This window comes from Pagrus major, chromosome 9 (genome assembly GCF_040436345.1).
Source record: "Pagrus major chromosome 9, Pma_NU_1.0".
Taxonomy (NCBI): domain Eukaryota; kingdom Metazoa; phylum Chordata; class Actinopteri; order Spariformes; family Sparidae; genus Pagrus; species Pagrus major.
In genome coordinates this window covers 16,877,856-16,900,520 of record NC_133223.1, presented here as the reverse complement: position 1 = coordinate 16,900,520, position 22,665 = coordinate 16,877,856, and the positions used below count along the sequence as shown (strand labels likewise).

Below are 22,665 nucleotides of genomic sequence, written 5' to 3'. Positions count from 1 at the left end.
ATACTATATCTGATACTTTTCAGGAATTTTGACTGAAATTGAGATTCTTCACAATGTGAGTATGAAACCAAAGTGCGATAACACAACACAATAGCTGCATTTGCTGTAAAAACAGATTGATTTTCGACCAAGGATGCACAGATATTAACATAACGTCATTACAAATGTGTTGGTATGTGTACCAGCACTGTGTGCAGGTTGTTAATAAAATGATCCTATGATTCATATTTGGGATTGAAAGAGTTATCGAGTATTGTTTTTTTTATTAACATTGTATCAAAGTTTAAAATTCTGGTGTAGTGACAACCTTAATGAAAACATAATTGGCACACAGCTAATTAATCCATTGTATTGATTGCTAAAGACAATACGGTAAATGTCAAATTTAATAAGCACTGTGATCAGTATGCAGAGCATTAGCCAGTTCAATTAATTAAGTCATTGGTATTCAGATCTGTGCTGAACATGTCGCTATTAAAACGCCTCTAAAAATAACCGAGAGTGGGTTATTAGTGGTTCATCTGTTCATTGATCCACAGGTAGTAACAGAGCAGAATCTTTCCAGTTCGTCCTCCACTCTGCTGGACTCTGAACAACCATACAGAAGCTGCTGAAGACTGAAAGAAGCCCTTCATCATGTTTCTACTCATTAAGTCAGGACCTCATCGTCATTCAGCTGACAACAAGGCGCACTGGAGCTCTTCTAATTGCTTCCCATCACCATGAATGGGTGACAGCTTATGGAGGAAAGAACTGCGAGTGGTAGGATGATGATAAACCCTCTGGACTGGTGTGAGAGTCTTTCTCACACCAGTCCAGAGGGTTTATCAGCATGCAGGTCCTTCCATTTGTGACGTAGCCCCCTTTAGACTGGGTGGTCCATGCTGCCCTGGTTTCTCTAGCTGTGAACATGCTTCAGTTATGGGAATGGGGAAAAGAAAAAGAAAAAAACATCTCCTTGAGCATCAGAGGCCTTTTCTGCGGCCCAAAATAGGTTGAATATTGCTCGTCACAGGCGTAGTGATTTAATCTCGTATCTCACTAAGTGCATGCCTCTGTATCTGCTCTGCTGTGACAAATGTTGGAAATGGTCCTAATAAACTATGGATCCATCTATGGGAATGATGCATTGAGATCATGGACAGCGTGGTCAGCTTCTCAGTAAGAGATGAATTACACCCTGTCACATGAACTCTGTAGCTAATAAGATTGTGACTGCATGGGTCGACCTCAGATATGCTGCATGCCAGGACGAGGAGAGTGCTTCATGTTGCATATGTATTTATCCTGTAGAGCGATGTAGGCTTCGATGTTTTCTAGTATCTGTGGACTAATCCGTACTATGAGTTATAATGATGGATTATTTGAGCCTGAACAGCCAGAAGCAGTGTCCAAAAATAGGATAATCTTTATCCACTGATTTGTTAACCTGAACTCACTGATCAAAAGCTGATGCTGAGAGTATCAACACCCCCACCTACGGCTCTGATGCTCCCCACCTACTCCAAGCTGTGTTCAGAAAACAATACTGAGAACATTTTACTCTTTGTTCTGCTGCTAATAATGCACAATGACTTGTAGCTCTGCTGTCTGAAACAAGACAGAGTCCTCAGAGTCTTAAGCCATGCTGGTGGCTCTTGGAGTATGCCCTCGAGTACAGTGGTACGTTAGGTTAAAAGCTAACATCAGCACACTCAAATGTTCGTGGCTCATGTGAATGTCATTATATTCAATCATATGTTAGAGTATTAGACAAATTAAGATTTTTATCCGATTTATTCGATTGAATTTAATTTTAGCTCTCCAAAGGGCATTATGAACGAGCGGCTCAGACCAAAATGCCTCTGGACGCAATTAGATTGACATACAAACAATCAGTGCAAGAAGACATTTAACGTAGTGCTGTGACACCAGTTGGGGCGGTGCTTGGCCCGTTTTCAAGCAGGAAAAAAAATGCCGCACACAATCATAAATGTTAACAAAGTACAAATAAACAGTCCAGTAAAATATATGAAATGTATGAAAACCTCCAGTTTGATCTGAGTTCCATGAGCCAGGACGGACTTGCGAACTGGACGCAACTGGATAGACCTACAACCAATCAGAGCATGTGTGACGTGTTTTTTGCAAATTTCTAATGGTCACGCTCCTCTATCAGTCAATATATCAAGGCTTGACACAGGCCAGCTTGGGTGGAAATCTGTCTGAATGGGAGCGTGACAGATGTATCTGTCAGAGCAAATGAAACGTGAGCTTGGCACCACAGTTATGTCAAATCATTTTAAGGGGTGCATGAATGTCTGGACCACATTTCATGACAATCCATTCCACAGTTGTTGAGTCACTTCACTCACAATTAATTATTAACACCTCAAGGAAAAAGTCGAGGATAACAAAGTCATTACGAAGGCTAAAAAACAAAATGTAAGTTGTAGTCCCTTTATGCTACACAATAAAAACAGATCAAAACAAATGGTGTTCAAAGTTCAACGAAGCTGCTCCGTAGTCTGGTGGTACGGCAGCAGATACTTCTGTGTCTGTTGTCAGATGGCAGCAGGGTCAGCAGACTGTGGCTGGGTGGGTGTTGTCTTTTAGTATCCTTTGGGCTCTGTGCAGAAATCTCACTTCGCCGATGTCACTGATGCTCTGTAGATGGGTACCAACGATGTTCTAGGAGGTTTTAATCACCTGCTCCCTGTCCGGGGTCGTGTCTGAACTATGCCAGTTTGTGATTTTTCATCCATACATCTTTCCTTTCATAAGGCAACGCTGTGTTGTGTAATGACAAATAAATCACCTTGAACCTCGATAAATTTATATTAGTTATTCCATATTTAGGGTTAGGGTTAAGGTAGGCTTAGGGTTATTGGATCAGTGAAAATCAATCTGGACCTGCTGGCAGTACAGGAAAAGTCAGGGGATTACAAAAGCCATTCGAATTCATCCTCAGGGAACCTCATGGTACCCATTTAACATTTGTCGAGGTATTCTAGTTTGGACTGTAGTGATGGTCCAGCCGAGCTTGGCTAAAAATGTGTTTTACTTGTGCTTGTGTATTAATTCGCTGTAGACTTAATCTCTAATTAGGGAAGCAAAAGAAATATATTGCAGTCTAATGAGACTGCGCTGTGTAAAAATCTCATATGGAAAGCAAATTAAAACGCCAAGAGATGAAGGGTTCTGTAATTAATGAATTGAAGAATTTTCTCTGCACGGTAGCCTTTTAAAAGCCGGCCGTACCATGACTGTACTGGACAAAGCGATGGCTGGAGAGGACGGACTGCAGTCCTCAGTGGCTCATTATAGTAAGACAGGGAGAACAGAGGGTGCAGTGCAACATGAGAGTGTCTGAATTTCTAATGCTGAGCTCCTGTGTTTGCTAATGTCAGTGTTAAATGGGAAGTGGAACAGTCCATGTTAGGTTGTATTCGTTAGTATTCCAGCAGTAAGGTTTGTCTAATGGAGCCTGACTGCTTCCTTCATTCACAGGAATGAGCATGACTCTCCTCCCTCCTCCGCCTCCATCATCCCATCCCCCATCTCCTAAACCCTAAATCCATGCTACAATCACACTCTTCGCAGACAACTTCTGCAGAGCCTCCACCAGCCATCAGCAAACATAAACGTCAAAACATCAGCACAGACAGCGTCACTGTATGTTAGCCTGAGGACTGCGAGACAGACGGAGGGCCACACTCTGGATTTCCTGCCCCACTGAACCCTGCACAAGCAAAATGGCAAACTGTATTCATTTGAATGTACCCCAATATAAGAAGTGCAGGAAGGCCATTATTTTGGTGTGCTTTTTAATCAGTGCCAGTCTACAGTTGTCCAGGTTTGCGCAGCCAAACATCATCAACATCAACACAAGTGTGTTCACAGCCAGAGTGCTAAGTAGGCCACAGCATGGTATGTGACCCACGAGATGGCTAGAAGGCCCCTTTTTGTTTCTCAACCATCTGACATTCTGTCCGCTGAGGTGGAAACTTACCCCCCTGAACCAGAGGAGCAGGAACTGAAGCTTTCGGTATCACTTACAGGGTGACGTTAGATGTTTTCCGTTTTCTTAAAGAGACATAAAATACTCCCGCCTAGAGTCACTTTGACTATAAAATCATCTGAAATAAACAGTTGCTCCTTGAGCCAAACTGTTTCCTGTTTTTCCCGCTGAGAAATAAAAGAGTAGATAATCGCTTGACAAACGTGCTTTGTAGACCATTCAGTTATCTGTCACTGCTGCAGGGGAGAGATTAATATCAGCAGGATCTGAGCTGGACCAAATAAACTGACAGTTTTTGGGGTGTAACTGATGTAAACAAAGTTTAATTAAAGTTCAGCAATTCACCACTGACAGCCTAACATAGTTGCCAGATCACATTTTTTTAGAGGCCTCTGTAGCTTCAAACGGGCCTAAATGTCATTACCTTCTGTCATTAGAGGCTCCAAGCACCCAATAAATAGGAGGAGATATCTTTCCAGAACGATTGTGACAATGACCTAAATGTGAAAACGTGTGCACGTTCCCTATTTTGCGTTGTTTTTTGTTGAGAAGATAACAGATCTTCCCACTCGGAGTCGATGACTGAGGAAAATGTACTCCTTGGGACACCTCTGGGCGAAAACAATATCAAGCCCACTGAGATTTTTATCTCAAGTGCTGACTTGAGATCGAGGACATAATGTGTGTTAAATTGAGCATGAATAAAGCTTTCTGTTAGCAGGGGCCTTTTGCTACTCTCTCCTGAGCAGCATCTTCAGCTTGTTTCTGCTGCAGTGATAAAAGCCTCTAGCTCACCATCACCCTGCTGTGTCCCCAAGATGGACAATTTAAGCAACGTTTCCACCAAAGACTTTCGGTATAGTACCCTTGAAGCCCTCACCTGACCCGTACGTAACCCCTAGATCTGTTACTTTCACTGTAAATGGAGGCCGGGTTGTGTCCGGATGGTAAAAGCCGCATCAACCATGTAAGCGGCGTGACATCGTATCTATCGCGACACGGTAAACAAAGGAACATAAGGACACAATGGAGGACATCAAATGTTTCATGGTCTTTCTTCTGGGTATGTAGCCGTTTATGACAACAAGAAGACAAGCTTTGTTTGAGAAAGGGCTGCAGGCAGTGAGGAAAAATACTGTACTGCCAAAAAGACAAGAGAGTTTGGGAAATGCTACTTCAGAGCTTTAAAGCGTTTGTACATGGAGTCCTTTGTCAAGCGTGGACCAATCAACAGACAGCAGTGTCCACTTTAAGTCTCGGGTCAGTAGGGCTGCACAAATTTTACTGGAATGTTATTAAAATAGCAATATGGCCGAGTGCAATCTCCAAATCACAGGAGCTGCAATTTTTTGATGAAGGTAAAATGTGTGACAGCATTATAATGAGGTGGTGTAGTGCTGCAAGAGATGGCCTGGCCTACATATCTTGTTCTCCAGATGTAAGAAAACATGTCTGTTTGGTGGAGACTACAACAAATGTCACGTTATCCTGATTTTAATCGTTTTTGCAGTGAAAATGAAAATTCCTATGCTAAAATGATCATTCCAACAAATTGTGAATCATACTGCAAACGCAGTGTCAGAAAGTTTGTAACCTCTTTGTTCAGACAGGAATGCAAAAGAAACTGTATACAGTGGTTATGGAAATGCTTTGATTATCTTCATATCGCCCTCATGAGGACTGAGGTTTATTGCCTCTACCAGTGCATAAGAGCGCACTTTGAGTATGTTTCCTGGGGTCATACCTCAGTGCCTGCATGGCCAGGCGTTGTCATTTGCATTGGCGTACATGTGTTCAAACACACAACAGGAATATCCCACTGTAGTGCTTTTTTTATTCTCATGACAGTGATTTTGTTTCATAATCTCTGTATGTGTATCAAAGTATATGTAAGCTGACACTAGAGGAAACAAGAAGATACAGAGAGCTAAAGAGACGGGCGAGAACAGACCTGCTGTGTATACAAATGCATCATGTCAAAAAACACAAAGCATCAGTGTGTGTATTCTTTGGAGGGCAGAGCAGCCTTAAACACTGAATACTAAAACTCCATAAAACCTACTATGTGCTTACAAAACTGAGGTTGATATCTCCTTAGAGAGCCTTGGAGTGCAGGGTTTCACTGCAGGTTTTTACAGATTACGAGCCCTGATGCAGGCTGAATAAAATCCCTTCCTCACCTGCTTTACCTCTCGTATCAGAGGTAGGCATCGCCGGCTGGATGATGATAAATTTGGAAAGGCCAGTTTTAGCAAACTGATTGCTCTAATCTGACAAAAGACAAAGCCAAAAGCAGATGCAGCACATACACTTGCTTCACTTAATCCCAAGTACACAAAAACAATCTGGGTTAAATGAGGGCAATCAAACTGGACCTCACTGGGAGAATCAAGTCATCCTTTAGCATTAAGTACAACACATGATACCACTGGAAAGATTAGCAGTCATGCACAGGCAGCTCAGCTGCCCTCTTTAGAAGCCACGTTTACCCATACTGCCTTGGGAAACAGGTAGAAGGACACATCCACCCCACACTGCACGTTCACTAGCTGTCAGTAAAGCTCAGCAGCTTTAACGCCGAGCCCCATTCATACACATTAAATGAGTCCTCTGCGGCTGCCGCTGTATCTGTTTCCCTCCATCACCACTTCCCCATTTCCTCTATCTACTCATCTCATTCATCTCATCCAGGCAGGAAGGACTGTGGTCACAGAATGTGGCTGCTTCTTCTATTCTGAGACAAATAACAGTCTTTTCACTAACTCCACCCCATGTTTCTATCATTAAAATCAAGGTCTGAGGACACCTTTCCAAAACACCACAACTTCAGAGGAATGCTGGGGGAAAGTGTGCCATGTATCTCATCGACCTTAAATGTGAGTGTCGGTGTTATTCGATGTTTTTCTTTCTCTCAACAAATCCAACAAAAACACCAAAACCAATGCTGCACTCGTCAGTCTCTAAATATGTCCTGATTTACCAACCCATTTTATCTGTAGCCTCAAGTCACTGGTTCCTAATGAAGACGTGAATTTTTTGAAATGGGTCTCAAACATGTAATTTGATTTTAAAACAGCAGGCTCAGTAATTTAATAAATCAGTTGGTAGTTAGTTTGTAGCAAATGTTACTCCAACTGGAGAAAATGGTTTCTATGTTGGGGACTATTTTCAGCCAGGGATTTATACACATGTAATGGATTAGTGAGTATTTATGGCAGCAGCACATTGCATGTCGGACGGACTCTCATGTTATTAAAGGTGTAACATGGCATCGATAAGGTAGCTCCAAAACTACTGCTTACTTTACTCTTTACTGTAGCTATCTCTGACTGTAGCTAGCTAATTAGCTCAGTTGGCTGAGGGGCTAGTGGCCCTATTACCTGAGTTTGCTAGGACCGCGACCTCTGATCACAGGGGGGAGTCAAAGCAGGGAACGAGGCTCAGCAGCCAACCAGTGAACACGCCTGGACATCAGACTGGGGCTGAGCAGACTGTCTGAAGTCAGCTTGATGACAGGGGATACGGTATGGAGGCGATTTACAGCGCACCCGTGGAGCTGGAATATTTTCACATCTTACTCCTTGAATTGAGGATTTATTTTGAGCCAAACCAGACGTGATTTTGGAAAGACAAACCACGACTGTTTAAGTGAGTTTCAATATCTTAAGTATTGCCCCTTTAAACTTTTTCAGCCAATAATGGAGTTCTGGCAGAAAGGAATATGATATTTTGGCCTTTGCACAGACACTTTTCATGTGATTTCTTCATAAGAAAAATATACAATGTCACCTGCCTTATCCCTAAAAAAGGTGAGAGCAAAACATACATTCATTATGATTTCCAAATTACAAGAGTTGGAATATCTGCAATCAGTTTGTGGAGCTTTAACACATCTTTATTTTGCATTTAAAATATTATCAGCTTGAAATATAAAATTCACAATTAGCGTCTAATTTTAGCTTGACTTTTACATAATCTGTGCTAATGGCTTAGGCTAGAATGTCTAAATATAGATCTCTGTGATGAGAAAGTTAATCCTCTAAATCCTGTAATTATGAATGGAATCCAAACGGGAGCTCTTTTCATTCAGAGACATAAAGTGTTGCTGTCTGTTCTGTAACCTGCCTGCTTTCACCGCATTATCTCAGAAAGCTCGAGGATTCCCGCTCGTCATCAACACAACAATGTGGGAAAGAGCTGTGAAATACCACAGCGTCTGTAGTTTCCAAACAATATCCTGAAATGTCTTCAGGAGGGCACAGCGGAGGGGGAAAAAAAGGTGTTGTCACAGATGACAGCTGTAGAACAGGTTCGAGACAGTTTGGGAGATTAGGAAGCAGTGAATAAATAGCACCGCAATAAACTGGAGGAACCCTGACATTACTAAAAGAGATCCCTCCGGTTCTATCCATGCATTCAACAATTTAACATCATGCAGTTGCCATGCCAACCTGTTACCAGACTGCTGCTGCTGCTGCTATGATGAAAAACGGGAAATGCTGCTTGGCCACTGTGCAATAATGAAGAGTCCCAATCCGACATTAGTATTCCCATCAAGAAACGGGCTGGGGCGAGCAGGCTTTAACGACTTACCGAGATGTCAAAGAGCTCCTCCGTGTCGTCCAACATGCGGACCCTGATGGTGACATGACGTCCAGGGGGCATGGCCGGGGGTCTGTGCCCGGGGTCCAGCGTACTGATGCCAAGAGTCTCTGGGGCTCCAAGACGCTGGCCTGCTCCAGAGGCCATTGGCTCTGGGTCTGGCTCTGCCATGATGCGCTGAAATGCTCACTGCCCAGCCTGTACAGGAGCCAAGAGAGGAAAGTCAGGGGGACAAAGGCAAGATGCAAAATAAAGCGACTGAGTATCAGAGTAGGAAAAAAACATCCTCAGCAGGTGAAATACAATGAATGCAATCAGGTCCCGGAGGACAGGCTGCACAACCTCCTGTGTCACACTAACAGAGTATTTGCGAATGCAGTATTTGCACTCGCCGCTAATGGCTGTTAATTGTCGCCTGTGGGAGAACCAATTACTGTAAGGGAAAAAAAAGAAGATCCAAGCACGTTCCTGATTTCAAAGTACAAATCAAGCAGCCCTAATTTGATCTGACAAACGAATCACAAGGCCTGAGTGTAAAATCAAACAGTCAATACAATGATAATTGATTCGGCAAGTCGTAAAAGCAAACCATTAGAACCAACGACACATGGACATGTATACTTAGTTAGATTTTAATAGGTCTCAAGGGCATCATGGTTTGTATGTAAGGACACTGCAGGAGATGTGGACTGAATGGTAAGTGTAGTCAGAGCAAAATGTAAAAAACAGTAATAGAGATCATTTTCTGCTCATTTTCAGGTTCAATATTTTACTTTGGGTTACAACTAGAATAGGTTTACATGTTTTAATGCTCAAAAAAACACATTTTTATTCCCCCTCTGTCTGAAACGTTCTGTTTTAGCTCCTGTCTCTTTAAGGCCCCTCCTCCTGAATAAGTCCTCTGATTGGTCAGCTCACACACACACACCTGACCCAGCACTGCTCACAACAACAGAGCAGCTGTGCTAAATCAATTCTTACGTGCCAAACGAGCCACTAGACATAAATGGTGACGTAGTGTGATGTCACAATGTCACAGAATTAAAGGTGGGACTAATGACGAGGCATTTCAGGAACAGTGTTTTCTGTGGGAGAGAGGAGTTTCTGTTGGTGCGGACTTTGACCTTTTTAATTATCAAGATCTTTTACATGCGCAAGAACAGATATAACACACTGAAGGAAAGGGAACAAATGAAAAAGCATAATAGGTCTCCTTTAATGACACACAGCAAAGACAGTTTCCTCACACATTCCCTCCCTGATGAAGGCCACAAGCCAAAACACCTCGGTCTAACAATCTTGTTCTATATACTACAAGTGTTGCTGAAGCTTTTTGACCTCTTTCCCTTCTCCATGCACCTTGGAGTGCTTCCAGAAACCCCAACTCTGATCCCAACAAAGCTAAAAGCTAAAAGTGTTGGATAAACGGTTGAAACAGCTTGTTTAAAGTAATGAATAAATGGTTAAACACAGCTTAAACTGATGGGTGTACTTGTGAAAAACTTGGCTAAAAGTGATGGAAAATGACTGGAATAAATGGTGGTGTCAGTCCTCGAGGTGATCCGACGAAAAAGGTCGGGAAGCAGTGCTGTCCTGCCACATCTAACACTGGAGGGTCCCCTCGGATATTCAAATCAAACTCTGGAATAATGTGCAGAGTGACTCTGTGTCAGTGTTTGTCCCAGGTGGAGGGACTGTGTGTGTTTGGACAAAGTCGTGGACTCTGGGTTGACACACGAGCAGACAACTATCCACCCTGCCTCCCCCCATGTGTGTATGCAGCCAGATCCCCCAAGGCCCTGCTGTCCTCCTGCTTAATTCTCTCTTCATTGCACATTCCAGCAGGCTGATGTCATCCTGAGACCTAACCAAGTGGTTCATCAGAGCGCTGAGGCCAGTGGGCAGTTGTTCAGCCGCCGCAGAGGTGAACGACTGCTGCCAAGTTTAAGCTGAAAGCTGAATAAGGCATTTCGAAGGAGTGGATAATGTAATCCAGCAGAGTGGATGGAGAATGTAGGCCAAGGACAGTGGACGTACAGAATTCTGTCTGATGGTGGACTGACTGATGCTGCATCAAGCAGGGCTACAAAGAACAGTTGTTTTCATTACTGATTTAATTATCAGTTATTTTTGCAATTGGCTAATTAATCAATTAGTCTATAATTAATAAATTGCAGGGCTCCAGACTAACTTCTTTCCCTGGTGCGCCTTCACTACTTCATTTAGGAGCACCAGCACAAAATGTGGGCGTGACCAATGATTTATTTTATTTAATTTCTTAACAAATTAGGTAAATTATCGTAAACAAGAATATAATTGTTCATAGATGACCGTCTACAGACCCAGTTGATGTTTGTTATAGGCTACATTTTTAAAATCTGACCTGCTGCGTATCAGGCGCAACGGTGCCAATGAAAATGTTGTGTCAGATTTTTGGGTGCATGTGTACCCACAATAGTTGCAACCCGGAGCCTTGAATTGTAATTCATGTCCGTCACAAATTCCCAGAGCCCAAGTTGAAGTCTTCAAATTGCTTGTTTTGTCTGACCAACTGTCCAAAGACACAAATTTTCAGTGATGTATAACAGGAAAGAGCAGCAAATCTTCCTATTTTGGAAGCTGGAACAAGCGAATGTTTGGCACAACAGCCTAGAAACCGAATTGGTTGTCCACATTTTTGGCGACCAATTTTCTGTCGATGAATCATGATAATTTTAGCGCTATTGGCTAAGATTGTGTTCTGATAGCTGGGTCCAAAATACCCAGATGTGTGAAGTGCATCAAGTCCTTCTGTGCTCCTGCCTCTTCATACTTCATCTTAGTTTTGGTTTCAGCTCTCTCCATTTGAGCTTAGTCATAACTTTGCTTGCTCGAAGCCAGAACAAAACAAGGATTTGGATTCAACAAGTGGATTCGGGTTTGATAAAAAGCCATTTAACCCCAAACATGAGGGCAAAAGTGTTTAGAGAGCACTCCAGCTGACTAACACTCCCTTGGGCTGACGAAAACCAGACAAACTGCAGTCATGGAGGGGGGCGTGAATGGAAACAGGCCCGTTTTTCAATTCAAGTCCAGTCATTTATGACATCTGATCCTCGCTCCGTCATCACTCAGCCGCCCTCGCCTTGATTATTGCCGAGTGTCTCATGCCGAGTCTGTAAATTCGTGGCTTGTGTGACCTGCACATGCATGCCGCGTAACCAGACACTCTTCAAACAAAGCGGCAGTGAAACAGAGGACAGTGAAAGAGTTGAGACAGTGATTATTTCAGCCAACACGTACCCTCCCGTGCACCGGGGATCATTTATCAACCAGTGTTCCTCTGAATACTCGGCTCCAGACAAACACACAGAACAGCCACCAGTTGTGCAGCCGGTTCCAGGGGCCAGAGTGTGACATAAAGCACAGTCGCCCACTTTCACAGCGCCCGGGGGACATTTACAGCCCCCTGAGTGTTTCTCAGGGTAAACCGCCCTGCCTTTGAACTTGTTTGCTCGAAATTCCCCACAAGTGTGCAACATTGAGCTGTGACTGCTGGCTCACAGAGTCTCCGGGGTTGTAACAGTGGCTCCTCTGTGTGCAGGGGCCCAACACTGCACAGCTGGAATCCTTTAGTGACAGCTGAATGGCCGGAGGCGGGGGCTGATAAGGCCAGATGCGTTCTACCTGAGGCAGGCTTCACAACAAAAAAGAGCTCAATTTCCTCCGCAACACACACTGATACCTGGGTGTGGCAGGCTTTGCATGAATCACTTTTAAGTTCCCACCATGTTATTGGCACTGTGACATGTTGTCTTATTAAGTGAAAAAGAATGACAACCAACAGGATACATGCATGTTGTAACCAGAGCCTGGCTGCCATTTAAGCCTCCGTAGAGCAAGAAAATGGACAGGTGAGGTCTTCCCACCTCACACAGCCTGGTAGTGTGTTCACACCAATCATGTAATGTGGGTTAATAGAGCAGGCTGCTGTAATCCTCGGGACATTATCAGGCAGCGCAGTAGATGTGACGTGAACGCACCGCCTGCACTCACATGGACTGCCTGTGGAAACTAAGTGACAGATAGAAAACGCACATTTCCAGGCGACATGAGGTGATTTTAAATGTCACACACAAACACACACACACACACACACACACACACACACACACACACACACACACACACGGAGGCATGGAGCATTCACATCAGCGACTGCGGCGTCTGCATGCATCCACACAGAGCTGGGAGGTATATCTGTGCAATGCAAGCCACACTGGAGGACGAAGAGGACAGTCCGGGGCTGCAGATGAACATTTTTTCCACGCAGAGCCACAGTTCTTCTCCCCTCCCTCGAAATCCACAGGATCACTAAACAACACGGCAAAGATACTCCCAAGACTTAACCCTAATCTCCTCAAACAAGTTGAATCACTTCCCTTAAGAGCACACTAACACACACACACACACACACACACACACGGGCATAGGACTTGGCCAGCACCGTACTTACCCCCTTCTCTAGAAACGCACGCTTTATCCACAGACGTATGTATTTCCCGAGCACAGAGGAGGTGTTACATCCACGTCCAGCGGTGCAAGACTAAAAAAAAGACGCCCAGTCGGAGTTTTTAGATGCTGCTGGTGCCGGTGAGGAGGCTTTCTGCGGTCGCCATGGCGGACGACTGAGTGAGTGAGCCGGGGAGAGAGACGGGATTACACTGAAGCGAGCGGCGGATCCGCTCCCGGTGCCTTCACTCAGACAATGAAGGAGGTGCAGCACCTCCACCTTCTGAGCGGCAGAGCGGCGCAGAGCAACAGCACCATCTAGCGGCGTCAGCTGGGACAACACGTGGCGCGTGTTATACAGCAGTCAGTCCCCACGGTGTTTGAATGTGACCCTTTACAGTGAAGCAATGTCAAATTACAGTTTGTCTTCTTAATAAAACAGTATACAAGCAACATGCCATTAATGTGCAGTGGTGTAAATATTTTTGAAGTGTTGCTTCTAATTTCTATTGTTCACATTGTTCCTACTGCATCTATTTATTTATTATCACTGCTTTAATTGATGCTCTCTGTTTTTGCTATCCCCGTTGCTGCTGTGATAATGAAGTTTCACCGTTGTGGAACCAATAAAAGATCATCTTATCTCATCTTATCTTATCTTATCTTATCTTATCTTATCTTATCTCATCTTATCTTATCTCCATTAGATAAGATAAGACAATGAGTTGAATTTGTTTTGTAATTATTGAATGAATAAATGTAATCAACCCCCCCCAAAAAACAAATAACTTTATAAAAGCTTGGTAACACTTTTACAATGCTTGAGAGGTTGGGCATAAACTAGCTGCAACGTTTCACTTCGGTTAAGTGGCCTGACAGGAACTAGTTAGAAATTAAAATGGCAGGATCAGCAGAAGTTAATCAGAAACACGTTCGAAGTTTCCTGAAAATGTATTGAAGAAAGTAACAGCTATTCATGATCTGCTTATTGGAAAATAGCAAAATATTATCATGTTTGATAATATTTTAAATATGTCACTTGTTTGGACCTGTAAAATAAAGTGGTCACTAAATTTCCTCTCAAAAACAGTTTCTTCACTTTAGAACAGTGACATACTGACAGACAGACTAAAACTTTAGACTTTGACCTCTAAGTCCAAGTTGAGTTTCTAGTCATTTATTTTCTCTAAGTTAAGTTAGAGAATAAATTAAGTTGTAAGTCATCAAAACAGTGACTCAAGTCAACTCCAGTCCACTTCTCTGTTACAAAGATACAACAACAGAAGGCAAAGGCTACATGCAAAAAAAAGTATAGGGTAAGTAATGCAAATAAAATCAACCAAAACACTGAATATTGATAGAAATGAAAAGACAGAATGAATTAATCAAGATTTGTTCTGATTGTCTAAAAATACACTGAAGAACAAAGTAACAAGAAGAAAAAAAGAAAGAAAAAATAATGATGGCATTTTTATTTTGTTTTATCATGAATTGATGTGTAAATCAGGAACATTTTATAATAACCATCACTAAAAAAATGTACATTTGGAGTTAATCAAACTGTAGTTGATTATTACACTGTTAACAAACAATGAAATGTGTTTATTAAGTCAACAGACATGACAACAGACCTTTATTAAAGAGGTTAAAGTGTTCACTATTTCAAATGTAATAATAATAAAACAAAGAAAAATGTTAAAACAATGTTTGTTCTCATTCCATAAATCATTTCTCAGATTTAGTTTGGGACCACATGGGGATCACTGTTATAAACTATACTATTTCTATACCCTTTATGGCTCACAACAGTGAATTATATCAACTTTTTTGCAATTTATACTGTGGGCCTACATATTGTAAATGTTATTTTGTGTTGTTCAATATTTCAGTTAGTCAGTTTTGGGATTATTAAAGTTGTAATTTGTAGGAAATGGCCAGGATTCAAAGTAAGATCCAAAACTATAGGGGGCAGCATTAGACCTACCGCTAACTACTGCTCACTATACTCTTTGCTGCAGCTATCTTTGGTTGTAGCTGCTGCTAGCAATTAGCTCAGTTTTCAGATGAGCTTACTGGCCCTGTTAGCTGATGGGAGTCTGCCCTCACCGCAACCTCAGGTGATGGGGAGAGTCGTTGCGCGTGATGGGGCTCAGTCGAGCGGCCTCCAGGTGAACATGTTCTAGATGTCTTGTTCATCATTTTATACACATTAGCGCAAAATGTCTGATATATTTAGAAATGTTAGAATTGAAATTCACAGGAGAATCAATGGCTTTTAATACATTAATTTTACTTGCTCTATTAAAATGATGTTTCTTCAACTATTTCTAGTGGCACTACGTATAGAGTGTATACAACAGACAGTGTGTGAGTCAAGATGCTAAACAATTCTGGCAGATAAATACTGTACGAAAGGACTAACGTATACATACAAGGAAGAGCAGATATGTATATCAAATGCTGTCAAACAAGTACCTTAACAGATGCTCTTATTTATATGAAGACGTGGGAGTGGGTAAGACACTGTCCCCTCCTGGTTGCATGTGTAACCTGCTCATTGTCGGCAGTAAGACAAGTATCAGCATTCATTTTATGTAGCACACAGAGTAATACTGATCCAAGTCACGTCAGTCACGCAACAGAAACCTCTGGAGCTGCTAGAGTTTCTTTGTTTTGCTCAAAAACACTTCAGCAAAACCACTGAAAGACACTCTTTTCTCTTGCAGTGCACTGCAACGACCCAGCCTCACGTCAGTTGCATTAGTGATGTGCATTTCTGTCACAACATGGTTGAGAGAAGAGATGACTCAAAGCCTGACTTTGCCCTCTGCGGTGCTTGTTGGTGGCCTATAATGCCGCCCAAGACCTTGCACTTTATCCAGGGTTCACCACTGGAGGGGGCTTTGGCTTGCCAATGGAGCATGAGTGATAGGCATCACAAGCCCAGCAGGCTTTTAACATTTCAAACAGGGAATAAAAGTGTGTTAAATTCTGCAATTACAAGCTGGCTCTCCCTTCCCCTTATGCATAAACGCCAGCTGAAAATGAGTTGAAGCTGCAGTCTTGTCATCAGGCACTAGAAGCACGATGACATTAACTTGGCTCGATCATTCAGTTTACTGCCCAAAAGAAAAATATACTGTGTCCACGCAGGGAATTTATTCCATCTCTGCGATGGCCAACAAGAGATCTGTGATGCTAATCAACTAGTGGATTGTTCCACAACTGGATTATGTATCATGGGAAAACTGATGGCATGTCTTAGCCTGAGGACTGATACTCCTGGAATACCACGCTCTACCAATATCACAAAAACACATTAATCCAGCGGCTGTCAACACTGTTGGATTGGGAGAACCAGACTAGTTCTCAGTTTTTAAAGAGGGGTGAACATTTGTTAAATGAGTCAAAATGTGTTCGCACATCTAAAACCCTGGTTCTGAAATGATTCATATTTACACTGTTTATTCAGTGTATTAAACAAATGCCAAATTATCCACTTCAATAATTCTCACATGAAATAACATCAATAAATAGCCGCTATTTGTAAATGTTTACAGCCATAGACAGATTATGAGAAAACAGGTCCCTGGACTTGTCTTTGTGGTCCTTTTACATCTCTTTATCATAGTATTGTGGCTCTTTGTGGTCATTTAGCATGTCTTTTGGTTATGTTAAATCGCTTTATCGTAGTTTTGTGTCTGTTGTCATTTTGCATCTTTTTGTGGTTGTTTTGTGTCTCTTTGTTGTAGTTTTGTGCCTCTTTGTGGTCATTTTGTGCATCTTTGTGGTCATTTTGTATCTCTTTATGGTCATTTTTTTTTTATCTCTTTGTGGTTATTTTGCACCTCTTTGTGGTTATTTTGCACCTCTTTGTGGTTGTTTTGCATCTCTTTGTGATTGTTTTGCACCTCTTTGTGGTTGTTTTGCACCTCTTGCATCTCCTTTTAGACATTTTGCATCTCTTTATGAGTGTCTTTTGTCTTATTAGTTGTGCCTCTCTCTGTGGTCATTTTGTGTGTGTCTGTGCTCGTTTTGCACTTATGGTAGCTTTTCATTGTCATTTTGTTGTCTTTGTCGCTGTATCAAGTCTCTTATTGTTTTTTTTTGCGTCTCTTTGTAATAGTTTTGCATTTCTTAGTCTAAACACTTCTTACAGAGGGTTCTTCTGGTTCAGAGGCCTGGGCCTGTTCCTGGTTGGCCTACTTTTTTAATCCATCCATCACACTAACAAGCAAACTACGTTACTTTATGACTCTGGTAGGTGAGCACCAAAATGGGCTAGTCAGATTTCAGGGCGGGGGCAGTGCCACTCCAGACCACCCCTCTGGCCCCACCCCTGAATAATTCAACCTATGAACGGTTTATTTTTATACATTATATCGTCATAAAGATCGAGGCCCATCTCCTCCTCTTGCTCATGGTGTTCATTGCTTTGTATTCCCTGCTTCTCCTCTCTGTCTTATAGAGAGTGGCCTGGGGCTGCGGCAGGGGCCGGTGCCTCCTCTTCGCCCACTCTTCCATGTATGTGGCTGCACAGAGGGATGGGGATAAAAGACGAGCAGAGAAACTGGGATTTTTTTTCCCTCCTTGTCTCTATTTCATGTCTGTTGCTCGCCCACCTTCTCACTGGCAGGAAGAGAAGTCTCCTACGCCTTTGTGGTGTGGGACTGAAGACGGAGAAATCACACTCAGTATCTTGGCAGCCTCAGAGGCCCTCTGGAGGCACTGAATTGGAACTGAGGCAACGGTGAACATGTCAGCAAGAGCGTGAAAATGAGTGAGAGCTGCAGCAATAAAGAGAAAACAGGCAAGAGACAATGCTGTGCTGGATTAGTTATGTAAGCAATCAAGGTTCGGTGCCATGTTCTTAGAGATCGCTTATCCAGTTATGTAACAGTAAATTACATTCAACTTCACACTGATCACTATAGGGTGAGAAAACACTTGTACACACAGAATAACTGCATTTCTGGAGTACTATTTATTTACAGCATATGATTTCTATTCACCTTGCTTTACATTTATTTGATTCTATTAACTAAATAGAAAAATTTGAATAAATAATCAGAATTTATCCTTCTTGTTTTCTTCAACATGGTCTAGTTAAGGTTAAAGGGTTCAAATGGGGCCACCCCACAGCCTCATTAATTGGGCAGGGGGCCCCAGAGCAAACATTAGCTTCTGGGCCCCTGTTAGCCCTCACTTCTCTGTGCAGTGTTATTCTAGTAATATATATATATAACCTGGTAATATGATTAAACACATTAATGTAGGAATATGCAACATGTAAGCACAGATCTAAACTAATGAAGGTCTTAAAAAAGGAGGCACAGAAGGCATTTTATAATCCCATGTTCCATACAGCCTCAAATCATGCGTATCCACCACCACCTATCTCACAACAGGGGGCCCATACACACAGTCGGAGCTCATTTGTTCTGCTTACAACAACCCTGAGCTCTGCATCCTTGCTGCTACTGCTCGAAATGTAACTCTCTCCATCTCCTCAGCCTACAGGTGGTGTTAAAATGTTCTACTACGTGTTCATGTTCATTAAAGGTTGTGTGTCTCAGGCTTTGGCCAGAGGAGGTTGCTGAACTCAGGGACAGTCTGTGTGAAGCTTGCTCAGATTTGTTCCAGAGCATCACATGAGCAGACCCACCCCGCCAAAATAAAATGCATATCGCTCCAATAAAGGGTTAAAATCTTGATGTGAGTGTAACTTATTTTAAAGGAACAGTTTACCCAAAAACATATATATTATATAATATTTACTTACCACTATGCAGACAGAAAGTCAGTTGATGTTTTAAAATGTAAAAGCTCCAAAAAGGTCGTCCGGCGTGATCCAAGTATCTCAAATTGATTTGAAAAGCCTTTATCCACACCCTCTACACACAGTCAAGCTTTTGCATCCGCACCAGTTAGGACGTGTGCTAATGCTTTTAGCTTGGCAGCTACTGTGAAGATTTTGGATTAAACCTGGTGTAAATAACATCTTTTCAAATCAATTTGGTATCTCAGGGCCTCCCTGAGATTTGGATTACACAATCATTGATTGTGGCCTGTGTGTGAGCTCAGTTCCTGCGTTCTATATGCAGGCAGCACACACCAGGCTGTGACTCTGTGGACTCATCAGTCATTGTACATGTCAGTGGATGTGTTACAGTCAATGCAGGGAGTCCGATCGGCTCCAGAGAGACGAGGCTGCTCTAATGAAGATGCATATTTGAAGCGGTGCAGCTTAAAGCTCACACAGTTTACTGATACAGTTGATTACATTAGATAATGCTCAGCATAAGGACAGTGCAGTTATATCCTGCTTTAGTGTTGTCTTTCTGTCTATGTTTCCTGTTTCTGTTACATTCTGTGAACCTTAAATCCACAACAATCCACTTACATCCACAAAACATTTCTGGAGCGTCACAGCAAAACAGCGTTGCATAATTCTGCTAAACAACTGTGCACCTAATGCAGGTGACATCATTTGTCCCACCCAGTGTTGCTCACATCCGAAACACCTTCAACATCTTATTACCATCTTCATCCATCTTTACAACGGCGTCAACATCAGCAGGTGTTGCCTGAAAGAAAATGGTGGATAATCATTTAAAGGTGCAGGTGGTCTCAGCAGGTTCTGCATCCCGATGAGTTCATGATCATTTTTTATCAAGTCACCAGAGACCTAAAGCACTAGCATGGACAGATGAATATGTGTGTATGTAACACAAAGACACATTAAAAAATCATGATGATGGTGGTAAGATTCAAGTGATAATACACAGGAGAGTTCATTGTGCTGTTATACAAAATACTAGCACTGTTTTGTGCCATACATCAACAACAGGGGTCTTCAAATTAAAGTTTCAATGTCAATGTCTCACTGTTTATGTTCTTGGTTTAATGAGCCCATATTATACTGCAAATTTTAGGTTGAGTTGACTTTACTTGAAAAAAGTCAGGAAATCAATGACCTCAGAATTAACAAGTAAAGTAGACTATAAGATTTAAGCTGTACGAGCTAAAACATTTTAACAACTTAAAATTATTAGACTGCATTAACCTGTAATTTTGAGGGAATCATTTTTCTTTTATGTTTTAAAGTAAAGTCGCTTTGTCAGATTTTACAATGTATATTTCCCAATATTCTGATTTCTGCCTGTATTTTTAGTTTCCAACCATATCTTACACAGAGGTGAATATTTCACTTTATACCACACCTTTAGTTAAGAGTTACTTTATGAATAAAAATTATTAATACAAAATATAATCAACACATTAATTTTAATGTGCTATCATGGATAAAGCCACCCAACAGTATTTAAGTAGTTTAAATTAGCCCCACCTTTACCAGCTGCAACATTAAAGTGATTCTTACACGATAAACCAATAATCATAATCACATTATATAATATATATTGTTCTCGAATGGATCATTCTGCATACAGGGTACTTTTTCCTCTCAGGCAAAACTTATAGTATTTCAGTACTTTTGCTTGAGTAAACTATCAGTATTTCCTCCACCGTCATACATGATCTGTTGACCTTCAGACTGTACTCTAATGACAAGTTTTTAGGATTTCTTATCCACATTGGCTAAAAAGTTAAAGATTGAAGTTCATTCTTGACCTTGGAAATTGTTATGTAGTAGTTTTGTTTTGTCAAATGACTGTTTACATGGTTAAAAACAAACTAGGCTTCTCTCTTCAACATACCTGAGCATTTTTTAACATTTCCACACATTACAGTACTTACCCTGAGGGGATGTAAGATGGGAATGAGATTCCATTTCTATTTTAATCTCTGCAGCAACAATCTCTGCCCTGTCACTGTTTCCCACCAACTTTGAATACCAGGTCATTAGAGCTGGAGCTAGACTTTAACATTTGTCCAACCTCCACTATTCCCGTCAGTTTGGACACACACACACACACACACACACACACACACACACACACACACACACACACACACACACACACACACACACTGCACTGCACACTAACTACCGTCTAATTGCCAGTGCTCCTCGGCTCGGCTCACTTAAAATAATGCTTGTCTCTCTGTTTGGACTCCATTTGCAAATGCCCCAGTTGCTTATATTTTATAACAACTGGTGCTTTGATATAATGGAGGAAGGATGAGGATGTGTGTGAGTGTGATTGTGTCATATAATTAACAGCTATAAAATCTTATTTTACACATGGTTCCAGCAGGAATCTACTGAAATCAGCAACATTTGTATCTACTTTTATGTTGGCTGAATCACATCCCTGATTAGTTTTTAACAGTCTTTGATGAAAGGGTGCACTCTTTGTGCCAGGAGGTTCCCTTAAGACCGCTTTCTCTTCACTGATTGTAAAACAAGACAGGAAAAGTACATCTCGGAAATTAAAAGCCCTAAATGAGACACTTGAAAACACTTGGCACCCCAAAAACACGAGCACAATATGTTGAATTTATTGACTTTTTCTTCTTCTTCTTCTCATAAAAATGTATCACTGTGTCAATTCTCATTAAATAAAACATCATATTGTATCCTGGTGATCACAATCTGAAACATTTCTTCACATCAATTCATTTTATGTTGTTTTGGATCCACCATTGTTGCCTTTTGTCAGCCGGCTCTATAATAATGTCTATCTTGAGGTATTTTTAAACCTTGGTGTCTTTCCAGGGTTTCATGAGAGTAAGGTGGAGAAGTGGGGAGGGAATCTGTGCGACCATCCAACGCTCAGGATTGAGGCTTCCTCCCTTAAGACGTGAGCATCGTGGAGCTCCCGCTGAGGCCTCCACCTCCACAAGAGATGAAAACCAGCAGGTGGGAGCCGCATCACATACTCTGTTTGCCTTTTTACTGAATGTATAAAGGCAGCAGGATAACACTGATTTTATTACTGTCACATTTCTGTTTGAATAACTTATGCTGGAAACAATATCCTCGAGGGAAAATGCAGATTCAAGATTCTCTGCCTGACTGTTGTCACATTCCCATAAAAAGATTTGTCAGATGTATTTATATTTGTTAGTCTTATCTTTCATTTTATTGTATTTATACCTCAGTCATTAGTGGAGCCACACTGTGTCTCCATGTGGTGTGTTTTTTTCTGTTTATGTTGACAAACAAAAAAAAAAAGTCTGGGAGTATTTTGTCTTGTCTCACATGTAGGAATACAGCAAATCCTTCAGCTGTTCTATAAATCCATGTAATTATCTCAATTTATAATTTCAGAGGACTACATAATAGTCACAGATGGTATAGATTTAGGGCCTGGAGTCTGTGAGAACAATACGTAACGTCAAGAAAACAGAAATATCCATCAGTTCCTTACCATCAGCTTCACTCCATTCCTGAAAAGTTGCTTGTAAAATGTATGTTTCTCTTTAAAGGGGATCAGGTGGGAAAACTGAGCAGCTGAGAAAATGTAGAAGGAAGTTCTGGGAAAGCCTCACCAACTTCCAAGATAAAATTGAAACTGGGAATAATTACAACATTTCACAAAAAGCTCAAAGGTGGCAGGAGGCTTCACTGATGACCACAGTGTCAAGACTATCACAGTAATGTTTAA

At 41.7% G+C, this 22,665-nt stretch overlaps 1 protein-coding gene across 1 annotated transcript in view; it reads right to left on the bottom strand.

Annotated features, from left to right (window-relative positions):
* LOC141001867 (FERM, ARHGEF and pleckstrin domain-containing protein 1) overlaps window positions 1-13,315 on the bottom strand; it is a 66,529-nt gene extending 53,214 nt beyond the window's left edge. The window contains exons 1-2 of the mRNA XM_073473009.1: window positions 13,098-13,315; window positions 8,594-8,800 (exon numbers count right to left, since the gene is read on the bottom strand). Of these exons, the coding sequence (XP_073329110.1) occupies window positions 8,594-8,773 (180 nt within the window). The 5' untranslated portion in view covers window positions 8,774-8,800; window positions 13,098-13,315. The remainder of the gene's footprint in view (window positions 1-8,593; window positions 8,801-13,097) is intronic.
* Window positions 13,316-22,665: the final 9,350 nt, after the last annotated feature.